At 42.9% G+C, this 25,361-nt stretch overlaps 1 protein-coding gene across 1 annotated transcript; it reads left to right on the top strand.

The window, feature by feature from the left end:
- Positions 1-3,077: 3,077 nt before the first annotated feature.
- ATP6V1D (ATPase H+ transporting V1 subunit D) lies at positions 3,078-24,806 on the top strand (the record flags this gene model as incomplete). Its single annotated transcript, XM_080707796.1, has 9 exons — positions 3,078-3,118; positions 11,774-11,891; positions 15,330-15,409; positions 17,066-17,133; positions 17,484-17,528; positions 20,033-20,136; positions 20,642-20,708; positions 22,890-22,968; positions 24,665-24,806. 9 exons carry the CDS (start codon positions 3,078-3,080, stop codon positions 24,804-24,806), a joined length of 744 nt encoding a protein of 247 aa, XP_080563922.1.
- Between the last annotated feature and the right edge of the window lie 555 nt (positions 24,807-25,361).

The raw sequence follows: 25,361 nt of genomic DNA, 5'->3' as shown, positions 1-25,361 counted from the left end.
TCACTAAGTAGCTGAGGCTGGCTTCCAACCTGCACAATCCTCCTGTCTGCAAGTACTGGGATTACAAGTGTGAGCCACCATGCCCGGCTGGTTGAGAAATTTTGAACATATCCTTTTATAAAACACTAGTAACTTTTTATAAATACTAAAAACAAAAAAACAAACAAACAAAAAAACCCACTACCTTTTTCTCAGGAAAACAGAAACCACACCAGGTACTTATTCAGCCCCTTCTATCATTTTCAAAGTATTTTAGAATTCAAAGCATTATTTTTACTGGGCTCTTAACAAGTGTCAAGCCAGACAAGTAGCCTTTTGAACTGTAGGAACAGCCCTAGACTTGGGTTCTAGTTAGTGCTCTGTCCTGCTTTCCAGCTGTGGTTGCTTGGGAAAGGAACTCTCTTTGGACTGTTTTCTCATCTATGCCAAGTACCTTATAGGTTTGCTGAGGGTATCAACTGAAAGTACATGTAAAAACATTTCAAAAACTGTGATGTGTTATGCTAATACAGAGTCTAAAAGGCAAAGGGAGTATTCTTTCCATTTTGTGACTTAATTTGATATATATATATTTTTTTTGGGGGGGGGGCAGTATCTACTATGTACTATGTACTACTGATACAGCTTCTTACCTAAGGAGTTAAATACAGATTTGGAAACAATCTAGAAACAAAAATTTACAATATAAGTTACTATGAAAGGAGCACAATGAAGCAATCAACCAACAGGGACCAAGGAACAGAAATACTGAATGAATGACTTTCTCAAAGACAAATGCTTAGTTAAGTATTAAAGCTATGCCCATGTCTTCTCACATCAAATCTAGAGTGTCTTTCGCCCACAGAACCTTAATATGCCAGAGCACAATACTGTTATGTGTTCTCATATAAAAATAATCCATCTTTCAAAAGATTTTAGGTCAAACTTCAAGTCCCTATTACTTTCCAAAGCTTATTATGTGTTGAAAAAATTCTTGTCTGGCACTGACAAGTAATGCTTATCAGTAATGCTCTCTAAATGTTATAGTTCTTGGTCTAGAAGCACACTTCATATTTCACCATAGTTGAAATAGTGCCACCAAATCTCTACAAATATTACTATCTTATCAGACAACTTTTGAAAATTAGTAACTGTCACTTGGCATCACATGAACTGATGATAGGCAGTGAAATTCTATATAACTTCCAAAGTTTAAAAAACAAGTTTTTCCTTGAATAACAAGTTAATTGGGATTAAATCCATATTTCTATGCTCTTTTTCCATGAAGCAGTGATTCATGTCTAATAAAAATTAAAGCAGCCTAAATTTTTGGGTATGACTAGTGTATACACATTTAGCTCCAAAGTATTTCCCAAGTAGGAGGACCCCAGATTTGAAGCCAGACGCAGTCACTTAGCAAGATTGTGTTTTAAAATAAAACATAAGCCGGGCGTGGTGGCACACGCTTGTTATCCCAGTACTTGGGAGGCTGAGACAGAACAGTCGCAGGTTCGTGGCCAGTCTCAGCTAGTGAGGCCCTCTGCAACTCAGTGAGACCCTGTTTCGAAATAAAGAATAAAAAACAGGGCTGGGGGTGTAGTTCAGAGGTAGAATGCCCCTGGGTTCCATCCCCAGTACCGCAAACAGTAAAAATAAATAAATAAATAAATAAAAGAGGTGGGGGCATAATACAGTGATAGAATGCCTCTGGCTTCAATCATCAGTACTACACACAATAAATAAAGTATTCCTTAAACATAAGCTTTTAGTTATGAAGAGTTATAAAACCACAATTTTATTCTCATCGCTTCCAAACTACACCTGATGTTAACAGTAACAGACTCCTCAGTAGCAATGATTCAGTTTCAACGACGGTAAGGCAGCTTCAGTCTTAATTGCCAGATTAATAAACTATTCTTGAACCTAGCTCTTTTCAACAATGGGACCCATCCTGCTGGTTCCTTGGAGAAGAGTCCGGTCAGGTTTCCACTGAGAATGAAGAAACTTATCGTAGCACTGCTGGGTGGCAGAGAAGAAATAAAAGATAAAAAGACTTCTCAGACCCGGAGAACGCGAAGTGCTCAGAGTGCCGGGCCGGGATGGGGTGTCCGAGCGCGCCCCGAGGCTGCCCCACCCCCAGGCATCCCCTCTCCGGCGGACTGGCGAGGCCGAGACCTCGGCTCGGGGGCTGCTCGGCGGCGGGAGGCCGCGCAGAGCCGCGGGTGGGGTCGGCGCCGTCCGGACGCTTCCCGCGCCGGGCCGGGCGGGGTGAGCCCGGGGCCTACTCTCTCCCGACCTCTGCTGTCACTGGGTACTGCCTAGAGCGAGTCCTCGGGAAAACCGGGCTGCGGGATTAGTCACCTGAGGTACGTGTGTGAATCCTGCACTAGAGTCCGCGCCGAGTTCTTAAATCCGAGCGATCAGACTTGATAGACCCGCACCAGCAGGCGAGCAGCCTCAGCGTGCGCTCCGCTCAACCCACTGCGCATGCGGCACCGCCTCGGACTGCGCAGGCGCGACGGGGAGGCCCCGCCTCCTCACTGACCATAGAGTCCGGGTCCTCCGAGCGCCAGGAAGGGCGTGAGCCGCAGGAGGACCTGAAAAGTACATGTTCTATTTATTTTCAGATTTTTCTGAGTAACGTCACAGGCGTGAGAAAGAGGCAGGATTCTGATGCCTTACCCCCAAAGGTCAATCTCCTCTCCATGTTTTAGTAAACCATGAGATGGCGCTGTGACTAAAGACGGAGGAATGGAGGAAGAGAAAGAGTACGCTCCCCCCCCCCCGCCCAGCACGTGCGGCGATCTGCGCAGCCGCGGTGACCTGGAGGGGGGCGGGGCCAGAGGAGAGCTGGACTTCCGCGGTGCGCGCGTCTCCACATCCGGGCCATCGTTTCCGCCCCGCCCACTCCCTCTTCCAAGACCACTGGAAGCGGAAGTGAAAAATGGGTGTCCCTGCTGCCTCTTAGCAACTCCGGGAAGGGGTCAGGTGACACGATCAGCTGATTCCGGGAGAGGCAGGCACTGTGGCGGCCGGTACTGATCTGTTGCAGCTACGATTGCCTGGCCGGGGACTTGAGCTGAACAGTGACTGTCAGAATGTCGGGCAAAGACCGGATCGAAATCTTCCCCTCGCGAATGTAAGTAAGAGAACGCGACGAGGGTGCTCGGCGTAGTGTGCAGGGTGTGCAGGGACGCCTGGCTGGAGCGCGACCCCTCCGTACCCCGGCGAGGTTCTTAGGACCAGCCTGAGCTCTCTGCAGGCTCCTTTCCTGAGTTCAGGGCCATGCTGCACAGAGCAATCCCGGCCAGAGGAAAAGGCGCCGGCCTGCTGCCTTCGGGACGATCTGCCTTTACTCTTGAGCCATTCATTCCACATAGGCTTGTCTAGCCACGCACTGGGTTTATATAACTGAACCGTCGCCATCTCTGTCTCCACAGAGATCACGGCTCAGTGGCGAGACGGAATAACCAAGGAGGTTGAGTAAAAGTTCTGAGACGGGAAGTTTACTGCAATGAAAACATATAGAAGGTCCCTAAGCCCTAGTATGGACGTCGGATCCGATCTTGGATTGCTTTACTTTCCAAGATTCCGTCCACCGTCACCTGTGGTGGGAACACATCCCTGCGTTTTGGAGGCAGACCTTTCTGCTTTCACCACTGCGCCTGTACAGACCTTTCTTACTGTCGCTCTTGGGCTACATTGTAAAATGGTTATTTGTTTACTACATATTTTTCAATTCCACCAGTCTGTGGGCTTTGTTCCGTATGAGAGCGTCTTGATTATTAGTCCATTTGCAAAGAATGCTCCTTGAGGGCTCCCACGCCTTGGTATCTGCTCAGTTGAGGGTGGCCTTTCCCTTTTAGCTTGAAATCTTTTTTTTTTTTAATATGAAAAGTATCTAATTTATTTTTTTAAACAAATTTATTGAACATAAATGGGATACATTTAAACTATATTTGGTGCCCTCTCCCCCTACCCCCTTTTTTCCTTCCCCCCTCCCACCAGTGGTTATCCAGGTTAACCATGTCATATTCATAATTTTACGCATATTCAGATGTAGACCCTCATTAATCAAGAAGATGGAAAGCCCTGGAGAACATTATGTTAAGTGAGATCAGCCAAGCACAGGAGGAGAAGGTACATATGTTTCCTCTAATATGTCCCAACTAGGAAACACAGAGGAAACACAGAGGATACCAGTGGGACTCCAGATAATGGAGGGGAAATATCAGCAAAGTTTGAATGGAAAGATAGGAGAGGAGGAAAGCTTGAAATCTTTGTCAGGAGAAATTGCATCGCACTGTAGGTGTTAGGCCAGTTTCTAAAGAAAAAGTTGAAGTGTTCTCAAATAGCTTGTGAGAGTAAAGATTGTTCTGATGTGAACTCTTCTCTTTCTTCCACAGTGGAAGCAGGAAATCGGTTTTGACTCTGACATTTAAGTCTTTTCATTATGGTCCTATTTTTTGAGGATGTACTGTTGTTTTTCCTCTTTTTTTTCTTTTTCTCAGATTCTGAGGACACTTAGAACAATTATATTCAAACTTCAAACCCAAGTGTCTGTCTCTGCCAGGATGACTGTAGCTCTTAGTGGATTTTTTTTTTTTTTATGGTACTGGGGATGGAACCCAGGGGCATTCTACCTCTGAGCTACACCCCCCCCCCAGCCCTACTTTTTATTCTTTATTTTGAAACAGGGTCTCACTGAGTTGCAAAGAGCCTCACTATGTAGCCGAGGCTGGCCACGAACCTGCGATCCTCCTGTCTCAGCCTCCCAAGTACTGGGATTACAAGAGTCTGTCACCATGCCCAGCTTGTGAAATGGAATTTTTAAATTGGGTTTTTACTTTTATCTGTGTGTGTGTGTGTGTGTTACTGGGGATGGAACCCAGAGACATTCTACCTCCGGGATACATTCCCAGACCTACTTTATTTTTTTGTTTGGAAACAGGATCTCACCAAATTGCCAAGAACCTCATTGAGTTTCTGAGGCTGGCCTCAAACCTGCGACCCTCCTGTCTCAGTCACCCAAGTACTAGGGTTATAGCCATGCCCCCACATGCCCAGCCTCGTTTTATCTTTTCTTTTCTCCTTCCTTCCTTCCTTCCTTCCTTCCTTCCTTCCTTCCTTCCTTCCTTTTTTGCAGCACTGGGTATTGAACCCAAGGGCAGTCTACCTCTGAGCTATATCCCAGCCCTATTTTATATTCTTTATTTTGAAACAGTGTCTCACTGAGTTGCAGAGGGCCTCACTAAGTAGCTGAGGCAGTTTGCAAACCTGTGATCCTCCTGTCTCAGCCTCCCAGGTACTGGGATTACAAGCGTGTGCCACCTGGCTTTTTCTTTTTTCTTTTCTTTCTTTTTATGGTACTGAGGATTGAACCCAGAGGCATTCTACGTTTGAGCTATACCTCCAGCCCAATTTTATTCCTTATTTGGAAACTCTTCAGCACTAGTTTGATGAGAGTCTCACTACTTGCTTAGGCTGTCCTTGAACCTGCCATCCTCCTGTCTCAGCCTCCCAAGTCCTGGGGATTACAGGTGTGTGCCACCACACCTGGCTATCTTACTGACTTTCTAATGGCTGATTGTATTGGTGAGAGAAAACTGACTGTGGAGAAAGGCAGTGCTTGTGACATAGATAAAGATCAGGACCACCCTGGGGGAACTGCAGAACTTTCAGTACTTAATGACTCCATCCAAACCTCTGCTCTGAGACAACCAAATTCTAACATGGCTTGTAGCAGCTGGAGTCTGTGTCCCTAGGGTAACCCCTGCTCTCCATTAAAATACCTGGGTTGGGTGTTGTCCAGTGGCAGAGCACTTGCCTCCCATCCTATGTACTCACAAGGCCCTGAGTTCAGTACCCAGCACTGCAATAAAATGAAATGAAATAAAATGCTTGCCTGAAAAATCTCCAAGCTGCCAGACTTAAAAAATTTGGCCAGTCATGGTGGTGCATACCTATAAACCTAGTACCTGGGGGACTGAGACAGGAGGATCACAGTTTCCAAGCCAGCCTCAGCAACCTAGTGAGATCCTGTTTCAAAAATGGAAAATAAATAGCCGGGTGTGGTGGCGCACGCTTGTAATCCCCGCACTTGGGAGGCTGAGACAGGAGGATTGCACAGGTTTGAAGCCAGCCTCAGCTACTTAGTGAGGCTCTCAGCAACTTAGAGCCTGTTTCCAAATAAAATATAAAATAGGTCTGGGAGTGTAACCCAAAGGTAGCCCACCCCTAGCACCACACACACACACACACACACACACACACACACACACACACAGAGTCTAATCACTTCAGTGCAGATCAGAATGGAAGCCCCTTCTCTTTCCTGTAATGACAGTGGTTACTGAGTGAAACCCATTTCTTTTGTTTTACTAATAGCTGACTGTGTTTGTCTTTTTAAAAAGTTTCTTTTATTGGTACATTATAATTATACATCATAATTGAGGTTCAGAGTGATAAAATCATACATGCACAGAGCATCTGGAGTGCTTCCCTCCAGATCCCCACCCTGTACCCCCTCCCTACCTGTACATGTTATTGAAATTGGTATTGGTAATTTCATATTTGTACATAGCATTATTATTATTATTATTATTAATTTATTTTTGGTGGTACTGGGGTTCCTGGAAGCCCTTCTACCTCCGGGCTACACTCCCAGACCTATTTTTACATTTCTATTTGGAAACAGGGTCTCCTAAGCCAGCGCGCGTGGCTGGCTTCGAACCTGCGCGATCCTCCTGTCTCTGCCTCCCAAGCATGGGGATTACAAGTGTGCGCCTCCACGCCCGGCTTTTGTTATTATTATTTTGGTAGTACTGGGGATGGAACCCAGGGGCATTCCACCTCTGAGATATACCCCTAGTCCTATTTTTTATTCTTTATTTTTGAAACGGTCTCACTAAGTTGTGGAGGGCCTCACTAAGTAGCTGAGGCTGGTGGAGAACCTGCGATCCTAGAGTTTCAGCCTCCCAAGTACTGGGATTACAAGTGTGCGCCACCATGCCTGGCTTGTACATAGCAATTTTCACTGTTTCCTTCATTAAGTCTGCACTCCACCATCCTCCCATAATCCTCTATCACTTTTACTGGAATCTCTCCTTTATCCAAAGTTTCTTTTCTGCTCCAATCTCTCTAGGGTCCACATATGAGACAAAACATACAATTCTTCACTTTCTGAGAGAATTGTGTTTATCTTTGACAGGAGTTAGAATTTTAACATGCTTTTATGTTTACTTTGGAACTTTGAGACTAAGAGGTGAAAATGGACTTCTTTGGATTTAGACAAAAATGATAGGTTTGTGAAGGTGAACACTATTGTTAGCAGGCCCTCAGCTTGCTGATTGGGAGGATCAGAGGCAGGAAGTAAATATTTTTGCCGAGGCCCAGACAACAGGTTCTTTGTCAGCAGGTTCTTTGTCACGTAGTCAGATGTCTTTGATTCAGCCACAAAACAAAGTCGTTGTCTGAAGGTCAAATTTTTTTTTATAGGGCTGAGCAACTCTGAAACATGTTAAAGAACAAGTCTTAAAAGTCCTAGGTTAGAAAATGTATTAGTGACTCCTGTGGATGAAGCAGGTTCACCAAGAGCTGCTTATAGTATATTCCATGGAATGTGGCTTTGACTCACTTATGAACCAGAGGAAACATAAGTTTAGAGTGAAAGAAAAAGAGGCACAAAGAAATTGGCATTGATGCAGATCCAGATTCTGCTAAGTGTCAGCTACAAACGCGTGTGCAGACTACTCTTAAGAGTCTCAGTAATCTAAAGTTTGCCCATTTCACAGAGTTTCCATCATATAGGAGGAAACTAAGTATTAAAATTGGTTTTATCAGGCGGGCGTGGTGGCGCATGCTTGTAAATCCCAGCATTTGGGAGGCTGAGACAGAGGATCGCAGTTTGCGGACAGCCTCAGCTACTTAGGCCCTCTGCAATTTAGTGAGACCCTGTCTTATTATTTCCTCCTCTTCTCCTTCTCCTCCTCCTCCTCCTCCTCCTTCTTCCTCCTCCTCCTCTTCGTCTTGCAGAATTGAGGATGGAACCCAGGGCATTCTACCTCCAAGCTACACTCCCAGCCTTATTTTTTAGTCTTTATTTTGAAACAGGGTCTCACTGAGTTGCAAAGGACCTCACTAAGTAGTCGCTGAGGCTGTTCGTGAACCTGGATCTTCCTGGTGAGACCCTGTTTCAAAATAAAAATGCAAAATAGGGCAGAGGATATAGCTCAGACCCTGGGTTCCATCCCAGACCCACAAAAAAGAAAAAAAAAATTGGTTTTGTCAATGAGTTCACCTATATTCTCTAAACTTGTTGGAATCTTTGGTACTAGGATTTTGCCCAAGTTTGATCCAGGTCTTTGAGACCAAATTCCGGTATGTAGTATCAACAGTACAGTATGTCAGATGTACACACGGGTGGATAGCTCCTGTTCAGGCTGGAGACTGGATCAGCTTCACTTGATCAGATCTCTGCTCAGTTCTGTCAGTGCAGAGTCAGCCACTGCTAATAGATTTGCAAAGTGAAAACTAACCTGCTACTGCTTGACATCTCTCAGGTGAGGAGGCAGGCCTGGAGAGGTAGCTCAGTGGTAGAGCACTTGCCTAGCATGTGTAAAGCCCTGGGTGTACACACACACACACACACACACACACACACACACCTCAGAAATTTAGGGAGGCCCTGTTTCAAAATAAAACATAAGCCGGGCATGATGGCCCATGCCTGTAATCCCAGCAGTTAAGAGGCTGAGACTAGAGGATCACAGGTTTGAGGACAGCTTTAGCAAGTAGCAAGACTCTCAGAAATCTTGCAAGATCCTGTTTCAAAACAAAAAATATAAAGGGCTGGTGGTGCATATCAGAGGTAGAACACCCCTGGGTTGAATCCCTAATACCACACACAAAAATAAGTAAAAAATAAAAAGGGCTAGGGATGTAGCTCAGAGTTTCCATTGCCAATATTGCGGTACTGGGATGGAACCCAGGGGCATTCAACCTCTGACCTGCATCCCCAGCCCTATTGTTTATTCTTTATTTTGGGACAGGGTCTCACTAAGTTGTGGAGGGCCTCACTAAGTAGCTGAGTAGCTGAGGCTGGCCGAGAACCTGTGATCCTCCTGTCTCAGCCTCCCAAGTACTGAAATTATAAGTGTGTACCACCACACCTGGCTTGCCAGTTCCCTTTTACACACACACACACACACACACACACAGAGGTGAGGCGGGGTGGGGAGTGTTTGGGTACAGTGGACCTGAGTGACCCATAGGTGAAGCCTTGGCCAAGCCACTGCAGTAAGAAGTCACGTTTGTGCTGGATCGTGCACACCTTTATCCCAGTACTTGGGAGCATGAGACAGGAGGATTGCCTTTAAGAGCAGCACAAAGTAACTAGTGAGACTCTCTTTCAAAATAAATAAAATAGGCCTGGGGCTGTAGCTGCGAGGGTGAATGCCGCTGGGTTCAGTCCCCAGTTCCACACACACAGAACAGGAAAATCTGGTTCCAGTTTCTGCCCTGCCTTTTCTGCACCAAATGACTGTGAGAAAGTTGTTTGACTTCTCTGAGACTCATTTTCCTGCTCTTTAAGTTAATGTCTGAAGTCTCTTCCATCTGTAGAATTCTAAATTACCTTAGCCCAGTGGTAAAAGATCTCAATATATGTAAGCTAAGAAAACGGCCGAAAGGTACTTAATATGTGCGCTTTTGCAGTAAGTTTTTAAGTGGTACCATCATATGAAATCCTATCCACTTAAATCACGCTAAGCATCGGGATTATGCATGCTGCCGTTGAGGTTTATTACCCACTTTTTCCATTATTTATCTGGCATGGCAATGAGAACAGAAATGTGAATTTCGGTGGTTGCTTGTTTCATTTTGGTATTAGGACTTCTGATGGGAAAACACTGCAACAGGAGAGGAAGCTTGGGCCTTCTTAAACGCCACCTGTACCTGGAGTCATTTCCATATACTCCAGTGAGTGATACTGGGGTCTCGATTGATGACACCAAAGTACTTTAATGCCACAGTGGTGATAGGAAGTATCATAGGAGATTGTGGTATAAAATGCAAAAAGTACAAGAGGAGTAAGTAAAAAGTAAGCCCATATTTTTTTCGTCCAGCTTCATTTGCTAAAGTTTCCAGTTTCTGTGAGTCTTCTGTAGAACTTATTCTCTGTATCTATGTATGCACATTGTTCCCTTACTTTACATAAGTCAGTCAGTATTATACAGGAAGCACATGCAGACTCACCTTTCTTTGTTTAAGGCTGCATATATTGCATCTTACGGTGAGCCACGAGTTATTTAACATTTGTCTTGTTTCCATCCTTTTTTCTTTCTTTCTTTTTTTTTTTTTTTTTTTTCGTGGTACTGGATTGAACCCAGGGGCATTCTACCTCCACGCTATACTCCAAACCCTATTTTTATTTTGTAACAGGGTCTTGCTAGGTTGATGAGAGTCTTGCTACTTGCTGAGGCTGTCCCCAAACCTGCGGTCCTCCTATCTCAGGCTCCCAAGTGCTAGGATTATGGATGTGCCATGACGCCCAGCTTGTTTTTGCCCTTTTGCTATTACAAATAAGTTGAGACTAGCCGGGTGTAGTGGTGCATGCTTGTAATCCCAGCATTTGGGAGGCTGAGACAGGAGGATCATGGTTCAAGGACAGCCTCAGCTACTTAGTGAGGCTCTTTGCAACTCAGTGAGACCCTGTTTCAAAATAAAGAATAAAATAAAGCTGGAGATTTAACTCAAAGGTAGAATGCCCCCGGGCTTCATCCCCTGTACCGCAAAAAAAAAAGTTGAGAATACTCATTACTAACCTTGTACTTGTTTTTGTAAACATGTGGTAATAAATCCATAGGAAAAATTCCTCAGAGTGGAATTCTTGACCAGAAGGTAATTAAATTTCAAGTTTTTGTTTGTGTGAGTTGCTGGTGGTCAAATCCAGGGCTTGAAATGCTAGGCAAGTGCTCTACCACTGAGCTAGATCCTCAGCATCCTGTGGCCAGTTTTAATATATTAGGGGTAGATTTTTTTTTTTTAACCTTTTATATATCTGTGTGTGTGTGCATGGTACTCAGGACTGAACCCAGGAGCACTCTACCACTGACTTACACCCACCACCCTTTTTATATTTTACCTGGGATCCTCTGATCTCAACCCCCCAAGTACTGGTTGAGATCATTACAGGCATGAGCGGCTGTGCCTGGCTTATCCTTACTTCATCGCTTAAAGAGAACTGAAACGTTACTAAATATTATTTTTTAATTTACAGGTTCATTAAGTACATAAACTATGTTGACATCAGAAAATAAGGATTCTGCCGGGCGTGGTGGCGCACGCTTGTAATCCCCGCGCTTGGGAGGCGGAGACAGGAGGATCGCGCAGGTTCGAAGCCAGCCGCGCTGGCGTAAGAGACCCTGTTTCAAAAATATAAAATAGGTCTGGGAGTGTAGCCCGGAGGTAGAAGGGCTTCCAGGAACCCCAGTACCACCAAAAAAAAAAAAAAAAAAAAAAAGAAAAGAAGGATTCTGATGTTTGTTATCATTTAATAAACACTTATTTCAGGTATTGATTACAGAATTGTTTCAGTGGTAAGTAAACAGACTTCTCATTCACAGAACACTGATGATGGAAATCTATAGTATTCAGACACCAGTTAAACTTGTCAGCTCTAAATGCTATTTTCTCACTCTCCTTACTTTTAAAAAAAAACAATAATTTTGCCACTGTGTCATAGAGGCATTTTTCTGTCTTTAAGTGATGACAGTACATGTCTTTGTTTATATAGGGCACAGACCATCATGAAAGCTCGTTTGAAAGGAGCCCAGACCGGTCGAAACCTCCTGAAGAAAAAATCTGATGCCTTAACTCTTCGATTTCGCCAGATCCTAAAGAAGATAATAGAGGTAGAATGAACTTTGCTTACGGAAGTTTTTGTTTTGTAAATATCTAAGGAAAAGTCAAAATGATCCTTGGTGCGCACATGCGCTTGTGTGTGTGTTAGTTTCCGGGGATGGAACTCAAGGGCATTTTACCACCAAGCTACACAGCCAGCCCTGTTTTAGTCTTTTACTTTGAAACAGGATCTCGCAAAGCTGCAGAGGGCCTCTCTACATTGCTGAGGCTGGTCAAGAACCTGTGATCCTCCTGCCTCAGCCTCCCAAGTACTGGGATTACAAGCATGCGCCACCATGCCTGGCAGCCCTTGGCATTTTAATTTTTCTTCTTTCTGGTATGGGGGATTGAAAATCAGGGCCTCACACATGCTAAACACATGTTTTCTCTCTGAGCTACACCCCAATTTTAAGTTATTTTAATTAATTTTGTTTTCTTTCAAAAGTAAAAACACCATTGTAACAGTGTAACACTAGACAAATAGTAGCATAAATACTTACAAGGATTTAAGTTTTGGGTAGTTCATTTAATAAAATCCAAACTCCTAAGCATCCCTCAAAGCCACAAAGCCCCATTGATGTGATATGGCCCTGCGGCCTCTCCTACCTCACTTGGAGGATGCTCCGGAGGCCTTCCCATAGCTCTTTCTCTGTCTAAAGTGCTCTTTCTCCAGAACATTTCATGAGTGGCTCTTCTGGTCATTCCAGTTTCTTCAGAGAGGCCAGTTGCTGATCACCGCATCTGAAGTGATCACCATTGTTACATCTGTCAAAGTTCATCTATTATTTTTATCTTAACTTATACAACTGCAGAATATTTCCTTCCTGTAGTGAAAATTGAACCCAGAGGCATTTTGCCTCTAAGCCACACCCCCAGCTCTATTTACTTTTTATTTTGAAACAGGACCTCACTAAGTTACTAGGGCTGGCTTCGAACCTGCGACCCTCCTGTCGCAGCCTCCTGAGTACTGGGATTACAGGTGTGTGCTACTGTGTCCAGCTTGCATGATGCTTTCTTGTCTGATTGCTTTCTCCCTAGGGAATGTCAGTTCTAGAGAGCCGGGCCAGTCTTTTCAGCACTGCACCCCCAGTGGCTGCAACAGTGCTAGCACAGAGTAGGTTTTAATTCAGGGCTTTTTTGGGTAAATGATGTGCGTATACAGAATTACACATAAAAATGGTTCTCTTCTTGTCTCTTTCCATTCTTCACAGGGATCCTTTCATCCTTTCTCAGGCGTAGTTGTTCTTGACAGTGGTTTATAGCTTTTCAGTCCCACACCCCCATCTTTCTGGTAGCTTGTACGAAAAGTATTATATTTGTTAAGCATTTATGAAGTGTATCATGTGTATACATAGTTGTTTTCCAATAATGAACATGTGGGTAGTTATATAGACATATAAAATTCTGTAATATTTCCTGGCCTGCGCCCTTCTCTCCCCAAGGTGGAACATGGACAGCTTTCTACATCAGTACATAAAAATCAGAGTCATTCTAGCTGGGCGTGGTGGGCACACCTGTAATCCTAGGACTCGGGAGGCTGAGACAGGAGGATTGTGGATTCAAGGACAGTCTCGGCAATTTAGCAAGGCCCTGTTTCAAAATAACAAATAAAATAGGGATGGGTTGTGGCTTGGAGGTAGAACACCTCTGGGTTCAATCCTCAAGTATTACACACACACACACACACACACACACACACACACACACACACTCACTCTCTCTCCTCCTCCCCCTCTTTCTCTCTTCCTCTCTCCCTCCCTCCGTCTGTAGATTTTGGTTAATGTATAAAACTCTAAAAATGTTTTCTCCACATTGTTTTTGGTTTTGAAAAGATGAGTGGAGTGGTGTATGCCTATTATCCTAGTATGTGTAAGATCGCAGATTCAAGACAAGCATCAGCCCTGTAGTGAGACCTTCAGCAACTTTACAAGACCTTATTTTATTTATTTTATTTTTTTTGCGGGTCTGGGGATGGAACCCAGGTGCATTTGACCTCCGAGCTACACCCCTTGCCCTATTTTTTATTCTTTATTTTGAAACGGGGTCTCACTGAGTTGCAGAGGGCCTCACTAAGTAGCTGAGGCTGTCCACGAACCATGATCCTCTGGTCTCAGCCTCCCGAATGCTGGGATTACAAGTGTGCGCCACCACGCCCGGCTTTACAAGACCTTGTTTTAGAAAAAATAATTTGAAAAAAAAAAGGGGGGGGCTGGGAGTGTAGCCCAGAGGAAGAATGCCTCTGATTCAATTCCTAGTTCTAGCAAAACAAAACAAACAAAAAAGAGGTATTTTAATTTTTATTTGGTTAAATGAGCCTCTATCTTTATATAGTTTCTGAATTAAAGGCTTAGAAAGGCCTAAAAAGATTGTGAACATATTTTGTGTGTGTGTGTATATACATATATCAGTTCTTTTTTTGAGACATAGTCCTGCTGAGTTGTTTGGGTTGACTTCAAACTCCTGGGCTCAAGCAGTCCTGTTTTCTGTCTTCCCAGTAACTGGAGCTACAGGTATATACCATCATGCCTGACTCACCTGAACAAAAGGGCTTTCTACCTCTGAGCTTCACCTCCATATTTCCTTCCCGCACTGGGGAGGCATTCTCCCTCCGAGCTACATCCCCATTCCTTTTTATTTTTTATTTTGAAACAGGGTCTAAGTCACTAAGGGCCTCACCAAGTTGCTTCAACTGGCCTTGAAACTGCAATCCTCCTATCTCAGCCTCCCAAGTACTGGGATTTTAAGCATGCATCACCATGCTCGGCTAAAAACCATTTTCTTTAACATGTCTGGATTTATTTTTTTCCTTTTTATGGGGGGATAGTATAATGATGTAGGGTAGGGATTTCGCTTTATCACTTTGTAAATGTATATACAATTCAATGTACTCTATTGTACTAAATTCACATATATATATATATGCTTGTTTCTGAACCCTGTATTCTATTTCTTATCTGTCCCATGCCGGTTATATTTCCTTATTGTACCTGTAGATTTTAATACTTGTTTAGCCAACTCCCTTCTCACTTGACCCAAGTTTCCTTCTCTTTATTTTTATGCTTGGCTATTCTCAAGCATAAAATTTTCTAGCTGAACTTTAGAATTCACTATGCCATTAGATTTTGAGTCTAACTACAGTGAGTTTAAGAGATTAATTTGAGCAAATCAGTTTGTGCCCATTCTGAAATAAGCTAGTTCCCACAGGATATATTGTTTTCTAGTGTTTTAACTATAAAACTTATTCCTTTGTAACCTTTTTAGTAACTAATGTAAAACAGTTCAATATTGGACATTTTTGTTTTATCAGTATCAAATCAACATTTGTTATTGATATTTTATATTTAGCATAAAAATACTGTTATTATATTAAGGAACTTAATTTTGATATAGGGTTTTTTTCCCCCCTGTAAACACGTAATTGAATCTGTGGTTGCTTTGTGCTTTTCCAGACTAAAATGTTGATGGGTGAGGTGATGAGAGAAGCCGCCTTTTCACTAGCCGAGGCCAAGTTCACAGCGGGGGACTTCAGGTAAGAGGACCAGACAGGGAAGCTTAAGACATGCAAGGGCCTGCTTGGCACAGAGGCCTGTAATCCTAGTACTTGGGAGGCTGAGACAGATGGATCATAGGTGTGATGCCAGCCTCATTGACTTAGTGAGACCCTGTTTCAAAATAAAAATAAATAAATAAATAAATAAAGGGCTAGGAGTATAGCTTGGAGGGATAAGCCTCTGGGTAAGATCTCCACTACCAAAATATATACATACATATATATAAATTTTACATATTATATGTAAACTTTACATATTATACACGTAATACATATATTTTTTATTTTTTCGTTTTTTAAAATATACATTTTTTCTTTTGTGTTTTGTTTTAAGCAAAGTATGGCCAGGTGTGGTGGCATATGCCTGTAATCCCAGTATTTGGTAGGCTGAGACAGGAAGATCACAGGTTCAAGGACAGCCTTGGCGACTTAGTGAGGCTTAGAAACAAGACTGTCTCAAAATAAATCGAGTAGGGCTAGGGGTGGTGTAGCTCAGAGGTAGAGCTACCTTGGATTCAACTCCCTGTACCACAAGAACAAAGAAAACAAGAAAAGGCCAGAACTTTATGGCATTTGTCCTATCAGTATATGTTTTACAAAATATGCACACTGTTTTGCAAATGAGTTATGCCAATTTATGTGTTATTACTGATTTTCCAAATAATCCCGTGAAGTAGATAAGCACTTTTATTCTCAGTTAACTGAAATGTCTTGCTGAAGTCACATGGCTAGTTACGGATGGGTAGAAGCTGTTTTCAGGATTTCTGTCTTCGTTTTCTTTTCCCAATGACATGATGTCTCCTTTAGTAGGTACTCTTCCCCTGCAGGCCTTGCAGCCTGAGGCCCCTCAGGCCAGGCGAAGCGGTAGATTTTAATTTTTGCCAACAATGGTAGGATCACAGCTTGCATTAAGTGTTCCAGCAGGAGGAAATTAGTAGTATGTAAGTTGTAAGAGTGTGTTTTAGGGTGGATATGGGGAAAACACTTTATGATAACAGACGGGGGCGGGGGGGGGAGTCAGTTGAGGAAGTTAGGGTAAAGAAATTTGAACACCAGCTTAACCAATCAAAAGCACACTTGGAAGGAAAGAAAGTTTTCTCCAAATTACACTAACAGATTAAAAACCCCTTAGCCAGGCGTGGTGGCGCACGCTTGTAATCCCCATACTTAGGAAACTGAGACAGGAGGGTCACAGGTTCACGGCTAGACTCAGCTACCTAGTGAGGCCCTCTGCAACTTAGTGAGACCCTGTTTCAAAATAATAAAAATTCAGGCTGGGGATAGAGCTCGGAGGTATACCCAGTTGGGCTTCCATCCCCATTACTGCCCAAAAAAAAGAATAAAAAACCCTCAAATCACATCCATGCACTGCCTGGAAATACAAGAAATCTATATATTTTAAGATCAGTCTTTGTTGTTTCCTATGGCTAATTGTTAGGCCTGGTTCATTCTCTGCTCTCCAGAGACTTCCTCTGGCAGCAGAGATTTTTCTCCTATTCTGGAAAAAGGACAATTACTCAAACATGCTGTGACATCTTATTCTTGGCCTCATTTAATGTTGAAACTATTCAGTGGATCTTTATGAGCTTATTTCTAAAAAGACAACTAAATAAAGGCTTTTTTTTTTTTTTGCAGCACCACAGTTATCCAAAATGTAAATAAAGCTCAAGTGAAGATTCGAGCAAAGAAAGATAATGTAGCAGGTAATTTTTCAACCCTTTGAACCTTTACAGGAGAAAAGGCAACACTGTAAAACTAGCTATTTATACAGTAATATCTCAATGTCTCTTCATCTCTTCTGTTAAGACAACTTGGTTGACTTCACTTGTTAAAACTATTAATATCCAGGTGTTTATTACTAAGAACAATTTTATTTTTGAATAGAAACAAATACTTGAAAAGGCAAGCTTCTAAATTTATTAATTGAAACCATTTACAATTCCAGACTTAATTTCTTGGCTTTTGAATCTTTGATGAAGAGACAGAGTACACAGTGGTTAGGAAAGTCCTTCAAGACCGTGTTTGTAAGTCCGTCTGTTTCTGTGTTTAACAGGTGTTACTTTACCAGTATTTGAACATTACCACGAAGGCACTGACAGTAAGTGTGAAAATTCTGATGTTAGTATGTGGCTGAGATCTTCTGTTTCTTCTTTATTTTTGTTTTCTCTGTTTGCAGTGCTGGGGATCAAACCCAGGGCTTTGTGCATGGTGGGCAAGCGCTGCACCACCGAGAGGCATCCCAGCTACCTGGATCCTGTTTTTTTTTGGTATTGGGGATGGAACCCAGAGGTCGTCTGTTTCCAAGTTATACCGCCAGCCCTATTTTATTCTTTTTTTTTAAACAGGGTCTCATTAAGTTGCTGAGAGTCTCATTAAAGTTGCTGAGGCTGGTTTTGAACCTGCAATCATGTCACAGCCTCCCAAGTACTGAGATTACAAGCATGTCCCACCTTGCCTGGCCATTTCCTTCTTCAATGGACCTTGTACTGGAGAACGGTGTTTGGGGGACTTTCTTAGAGTTCAGAAGTTCCAGTTTTAGACGCTCTCTTAATTGCTAAGGTCACAGCAAGTGGTCAGTTAATCAAAAAGGTTCTGACAGGAATTCATAAAACGTTGTGTATAGCATAAAATGTTTTGTCAAGTGCCATGGCACACTCATAAAAGCCCAGCTACTCAGGAGGCTGGGGCAGGAGGATCACAAGTTCGAGTCCAGCCAGGAAAACTTAGCAGGATCTTGTCTCAAAACAAAAAAGCAGAGCTCAACATCCAGAATTAAAAAAAAACAAAAAACAATTTTTTACTTTTGACATATATCAGTGTAGAGTCTTTGCCACTTAAAAAATACAAGGCTTTATCTTCGATTATGAATTTACTGACTTGACTTCTGTGTGGACTTTCTTCATAACCTCTACCCATAATGTTTTGCTTTGAATTTCCAGTTTGCTTCTATAATAAGGTCTTGGATGCTGGTGTGATTTTAATGCTGAGTTGTTTGTTTGGGTTTTTTTTGGTGGTACTGGAGATTGAGCCCAGAGGCATTTTACCTCTAAGCTACACCCCCAGCCTTATTTTTTATGTTTATTATATGAAACAGGGTCTTAGGTTGATACGAGTCTCACTGCTGGCTGAAGCTGTCCTCAAACCTGAAATCCTCCTGGTTTAGCCTTCTCAGTACTGGGATCACAGGCGTGCACCACCACACCCTGCTATACTGAGTTTTTTTAATTGTCCCTTAGCCAGTTTCTTATAATTGTTTCACCCATTCCATTCCTACCTTAGCAGTTTTATTTTTTGTCTTCCCAAAGTAAAGTAATCCCCCCCTTAGAAATAACAATATTATTTCTTTTGGCACTCATCTCATTGGTTCATGGATATTTAGTTAAATCCTATGAAATGCTCAGTATGGCTCATATGCAGAATTAGAGCATTCTAGAGTTACCTGTTAACAGTGAGTGTCACTCTACTGTGGGTATAAGGCAGTAAGGTTTCCAAAGAGAATAGGGGAGCCAGGTATGGTAGTACACACCTGTAATCCCAGTATTTGGGAGGCTGAGACAGGAGGATTGCAGGTTCAAGGCCAGCCTCAGGTACTTAGTGAAACTCTCAGAAACCTAGTGAGACCCTTTTTCAAAATAAAAATGGGTATGGTTTAGAGGTAGGAAACCTCTGGGTTTAATCCCTAGTACTGCCAACAAAAGAGAGAGAAAGAGAATGAGGGGAGGAGGACAGAGAGAGAGAATGGAGGATAGCTAACCTAGCAAGCTAGTGAAGTGAAGGCTGGTTAAATTTCTCCTCTAGGGCCGGGTGTGGTGGCGCATGCCTGTAATCCTAGCACTTGGGAGGCTGAGACAGGAGGATAACAGGTTCAAGGACAGCTTGGGCAGCTTAGCTAGGCAGCAACTTAGTGAGGCCTTGTTTCAAAATAAAAATAAAATGGGCTGGGCATGTAGCTCAGAGGTAGAATGCCCCTGGGTTCAATCCCCAGCACCACAATAAGTAAGTAAAATAAAGTTTGCTGGTTTGCTAGTTAGTCACTCCTCTAGGGCTGGGCGTAGCTCAGTGTTAGAGGCTCGCCTAACATACACAACGCTATGGTTCAGTCCCTAACACACACACACACACACACACACACACACACACACACACACACACACTCATTCACTCACTCACATGCACATACGTTTCTCCTCTAGTTTTAGTTAGAATAGTAGCCTTGAGGAATACTTTTATTTAGCAGCCCACTGCTGTAGTGTTGGGATGTAATAGGAGTTGGTGCATTTGTCTTTCCGTATTTATTTTTCTGAATTATCTTCCCTTTGGGAGTTTTATGTCAGAGATGATTTTGTGTGTGTGTGCGTGTGTGTATGTGGTATTGGGGATGGAACCCAGGGGCTCTACCTCCAGGCTATATTCCCAGACCTATTTTATATTGTATTTGGAAACAGGGTCTCATTAAGTAGCTGAGGCTGGCTTTAAACCCGCGCAATCCTCCTGTCGCAGCCTCCCAAGTACTAGGATCACAAGTGTGCACCACCACGCCCGGCTTGTGGGAGATGATTTACTCTCTAAATTTTACAAATATCATCTGACTGGTTCTTCCAGGTTACGAGCTGACTGGTTTAGCCAGAGGTGGGGAGCAGTTGGCCAAATTAAAGAGGAATTATGCCAAAGCAGTGGAACTGCTGGTGGAGCTGGCTTCGCTGCAGGTGAGTCGCAGCCGCGTGAAGCTCCCACCTGTGTTGGCGCCGCTGCGCTTTCAGCTGCCAGCCGCGCCTGGGGTCCTGTGTGAGACAGGCTGCATGCGTGGGTTTCTAAAATGGTGGCTTCTGCACAGTCATCCCTACTTTTTGTTATTAGCATGTTTAGTGTGACAGTTTCTGTCTTTGCTAGGTGAGAACAGCAATAGTCCATACTAGATTTAAATATAACAGGATTTGTGCATGAAAGCCATTTTTTCCCCTTTGTGGCCAGTGACTATATATCTAGATTATTAGTGAATGACTATCTTCTTGTCATATTTATGTCTTTGTTTAGGTCAGTTCAAGGTAAACAAATTATGATAGCATGGAAACAGTGATCTCACATGAGTTTTGTTTTTTAACCATGCTGAAAAGTAGTCTTTGGGTTCTCAATGTGATTCCAGGCGTCGACTGAGTGGGGCCAGTGAGCGGCGTGGTTGTGCTTCAGCCACTAACTCATTCTCTGTTTCAGACTTCCTTTGTTACTCTGGATGAAGCCATCAAGATAACCAACAGGCGCGTAAACGCCATTGAACACGGTGAGTCAAAGCTTCTCCTTCTATCTTCCCCTTTGGCTCAGACCAGTAAGGCCTGCGGGCCAGGGCTCAGCGCAGAGCAGTGGAGCTCGAGGAAAGTGGCGCATTGCAGATGGTAGAACGCCACGTTAATGTCGGGTTACTCATGCAATTAGCAAAGGGTGGGATTTCTCTCCGGAGCCTTAATATTTTCTCTCTCTCTTTTTTTTTGGTACTGGAGATTGAGTGTAGGGACATTCTACCTCCAAGCTATACCCTCCAGCCCTTTCCATTTTTTTTTTTAATCTTGAAACAGGATCTTGCTAAATTGCTGAGGCTGTCCTGCAGTCTTCCTCCCAAGTACTGGGGTTACAGGCGTGCGCCACCATGCCCTGCTAGTGTTTTCTTTAGTTCCTTCTCATGGTTGAACAATAGATCTCTTTGGATACAGGCTAAATATATAATGTTAATCCCTTTCTGTTAGGCCATCCTGTTGGATATCTAAAAATAAAATTACCTATTTGGTGCATTTATTTTCCATCTCTTATTTCATTTTTACAAACATGATTGCATAGTGTTAGCAATGCTTTCTGCTCAAGAAACCTAGTTCTCAGCCGGGCGTGGTGGCGCACGCTTGTAATCCCTGCGCTTGGGAGGCTACAGGTTCGAAGCCAGCCTCAGCTACTTAGTGAGGCTCTCAGCAACTTAAGTGAGACCTTGTTTTCAAATAAAGTATAAAATAGGTATGGGAGTATAGTCTGAAAGTAGAAAGCCCCTGGGTTCCATCCCCAGTACCACTAAATAATAATAATAAAAAAAGAAACCGACTTCTCACTAAAGATATATTTATTCTATTGTAAGGTAAGTAAGGAGCAAAATTTGAAGCCAAGAAATTAATTTGAAGTTCTGTTAATGTTACAAAGGAAGCTATCTCACTTTTTAAGAAAATCCTTCCTTTCTTCCTCTATTTCTTTTGGTGGGTGGGTATCAAGCTAGAACTTGGTACATGCTATGTAAGCACTCTACCACTGAGCTATATCCTATTTCTTGACTGCTTGCTAATGCCAAACCTTTTTTTTTTTTTTTTTTTCGGTACTGGGGATAGAACCCAGGGCATTCTACCTCTGATCTACACCTCCAGCCCTATTTTTTATTCTTTTTTTTTTTTGAAACAGGGTCTCACTAAGTTGCAGAGGGCCTCACTAAATAGCTGGGTCTGGCCACAAACCTGTGATCTTCCTGTCTCAGCCTGCTAGGTACTGGGATTACAAGCGTGCAACACCACACCCAGTGCCAGGCCTTTTACATGGAACTACAAACAACAAAATGGATGGTTAATAATTCTCACCTGCAGCAAGTTCATATTTATAAGCTGAGTAGGTCAATTCTTTTTTAGAGCATAACGATTCACATAAAACAGCAGTCTCTCTGCTTGATTTTTTTTTTTTTAATTTTTTTGTGGTACTGGGGTTCATGGAAGCCCTTCTACCTGTGAGCTACACCCCCAGCACTATTTTTTATTCTTTTATTTTGAAACAGGGTCACACTATGTTGCAGAGGGCCTCACTAAGTAGCTGAGGCTGGCCACGAACCTGGATCCTCTTGTCTCAGCCTCCCAAATGCTGGGATTACAAGCGTACGCCACCATGCCTGGCTCTCTGCTTAGTTTTTAACAGTAGATTGTTATTGTATTTTAAAACAACACCTGTGGTTCAATGTTATCTATTCACGTAAATTTAGTATATTCAGTGTTAGTCTCTTTTGTGGTCCAGTATATTTCCTATGCAGAGAAAAGACATTAGAAGTTCACATATAGCTGGGTGTGGTGGCACACGCGTGTATGCCCAGCATTCGGGAGGCTGAGACCGGAGGATCGTGGTTCGCGGACAGCCTCAGCTACTTAGTGAGGCCACTGCAACTCAGTGAGATCCTGTTTCAAAATAAAGAATAAAAAATAGGGCAGGGGCTGTAGCTCAGAGGTCAGATGCCTCTGGGTTCCATCCCCAGACCCGGAAAAAAAAAAATTCACATACTAAGATATTTACAATAGTTACTTTTGGGTGGTTGGATGTACATATACTGTGTATGTTTTCCAAGTTCTCTGCATTAAATGTATATTAATTTTACAATTAGAATATTATAGAAATGAGCACTGATCATTTGCAAGAAGGGGCTTTCCTTACATATGTATTTTTTAAACTCTAGTCATTATTCCCCGGATTGAACGCACCCTTGCCTATATCATCACAGAGCTGGATGAGAGAGAGCGAGAAGAGTTCTATAGGTTTGTTGAACTTGGTTTTGCTTTCCGTATTCCAAAGGCTCCATTTGTTGAGTGACTAGTTGGCTTATATTCTTTAGAATTCACACAACTTGTATTCTATTCTGATCAGAAGAAATAATACAGCGGTCCCCTCGTATCTGTACTTTTGCCTTTCCTGGTATCAATTACTTGTCAACTGCAGTCTGAAAATGTTAAATGGAAAATTCCAGAAATAATATATAAGTTCTAATTTGCATACTATTCAGAGTAGCGTGACGGGCTTCGTCTTGTCAGGTCAGCCCCTTAGCCCCTTAGGCTCTGCACCCTGCATGCACCTCCGCGCTTAGTAGCCTGGGCCTCCTGGGTTGGCCACGCACAGTGCTCATGCCCCTGCAACCTTCTGTCATGATGGCCCCTTGCACAAGAGTAGAGGTGCCGACAATTCATCCATGCCAGGAAAGCCCGAACAGGTCGCCTTGAAAATGAACATTCTTGACTTCATAAGAAAAAAACCAGTGGTTAATTTCTTAGTACCTAGTTTCTAAATCAAACTTTACATAGGTATATACTATGTTCAGCCACAGCTGGTTTACTTGGATGTGAAAGTGCAGATGCCAAGTGCCAACTTTATGGAAAAAGTATCCAAAGAACTTGGTACTCTCCAGTTTCTGATGTGCGTAGCAGCTCTTGGAATATACCCCACAGACAGGGGGGACTCTATTGCTGAAGTCTGTGGCTACAGATCAGTGTCACATTTGCATGTGAGACCTAAAAAATGGCATCTCAAAAAAAAGGTACCTTTCAGAGAAAATTAAGACTTGATAATTTCCCAAACAAAATATGATTTATATTGGGTGTCTTCTACATAAAAAACCCCAAGAAGAAACTGGAATTAATCAGCTGATCAGAAAATAGGTATTGCATGTTGAATATATTGAGAAGGGTATAAAGTACTTGGAGCATTACCAAAAGTATAAATGACACCATCTAAGAATTAGCACAGTAATCAGAGAAGCGATGCATGTTCATGAATTGGTTATGAAGATTTAGAGCCATTAGGGGTAAATATTAAATTGGTGGTGTTCAGGGTCAGTGTATCTGGTTCAGAGAGATGAGGGGGGCGGGCCGGGTGAGGAGGCATAAAGCCGAAGTTCAGGGAAGACATGCTTGTCTTAGACCTTGAGTGGCATCTTATCAATGTTTTTGGCTTTTTAGTTTCTGCCCTTCAGTGAAGCTCAGGGTTGTGGTGAACGACAATTTAAATAAATGTCTGAATGCTGAAAATCTGTTCTATTAGGGAATGGAGGGTTTTTTTGGGGGGAGTGGTGGTACTGGGGTTCCTGGAAGCCCTTCTACCCCCAGGCTACACTCCCAGACCTATTTTGTTTTTGGAAACAGGGTCTCTTAAGCCAGCGCGATCCTCCTGTCTCCGCCTCCCAAGCATGGGGAATTACAAGCGTGTGCCACCACGCCCGGCCTGGAAATGGGTTTTAAAATTCATTTAACCAGGGATAGGGGGTTCAGAAATCAGCCATTATTTAACTTACATATTACATCCCAAATATTTTTTAAATGGGTTATAAATTACTGAAATTAAAATTAATGGTAGGATAAAAACTTTAGTTGTATTTATGATTATCCATATTACAAAGCTAGAAGAACTCAATCTACCTTGTAATGAAATAGTGTTCAGTAAGTTCCCCCCTTTATCTTATAGGTTAAAGAAAATACAGGAAAAGAAAAAGATTATCAAGGAGAAAACTGAGAAGGACCTGGAGCAGCGGAAAGCAGCTGGCGAGGTGCTGGAGCCTGCCAATCTTCTGGCTGAGGAGAAGGATGAGGACCTTCTGTTTGAATAATCTTTCTTGCTTTGCTTCTCTCAGAAGCCCGCCGCTCGCCCCATTTTAGTCCAGTGTTGTAGATTTGGTACAAGTGGCTATTTATTTTTTGGCCCAAGAATTTCAGTGATGGTAAAATTTACCCGAGTGTCCAGTTATGGACACTTTGCAGACTCATAATCCAGCTATTTATCAAAGTGAATGTGATTTGCAAAAGCCTGACCAATACTTCAGGCTTTATTTTCCTGAAGTGTCACACTATTCCATTTACACCTGTGTTCCATGTGATCTGTCTACCAAGCACTTTGGAAACACCCCACTAGTGGCCCTTTAGTGGTCTCCGCCCGCCATGGTGGAGCAGCCTCCATCCCCTTACTTGCCATCCAGGTGCTGCTGTCCGAGGTGAGCGCAGCCGTCCTGTGTTACATGGTACTTCTCTCAAGCTTCATGAAACTGCACTTCCTTGCATGGCAGGTCTCTGTGTTGTCCGTCATGGGACAGTTCTGCCAGTTTGAATGTGTTCTAAACAGTAAAAAGATTTAAAAAATAAGTTGTTCCTTTTAATTTTACTGCTAA

The sequence above is a fragment of the Muscardinus avellanarius genome (genome assembly GCF_963383645.1).
Source record: "Muscardinus avellanarius genome assembly, chromosome: 12".
Taxonomy (NCBI): Eukaryota; Metazoa; Chordata; class Mammalia; order Rodentia; family Gliridae; genus Muscardinus; species Muscardinus avellanarius.
The sequence above is the reverse complement of the archived record's forward strand: the minus strand, read 5'-3'. Positions and strand labels throughout refer to the sequence as shown.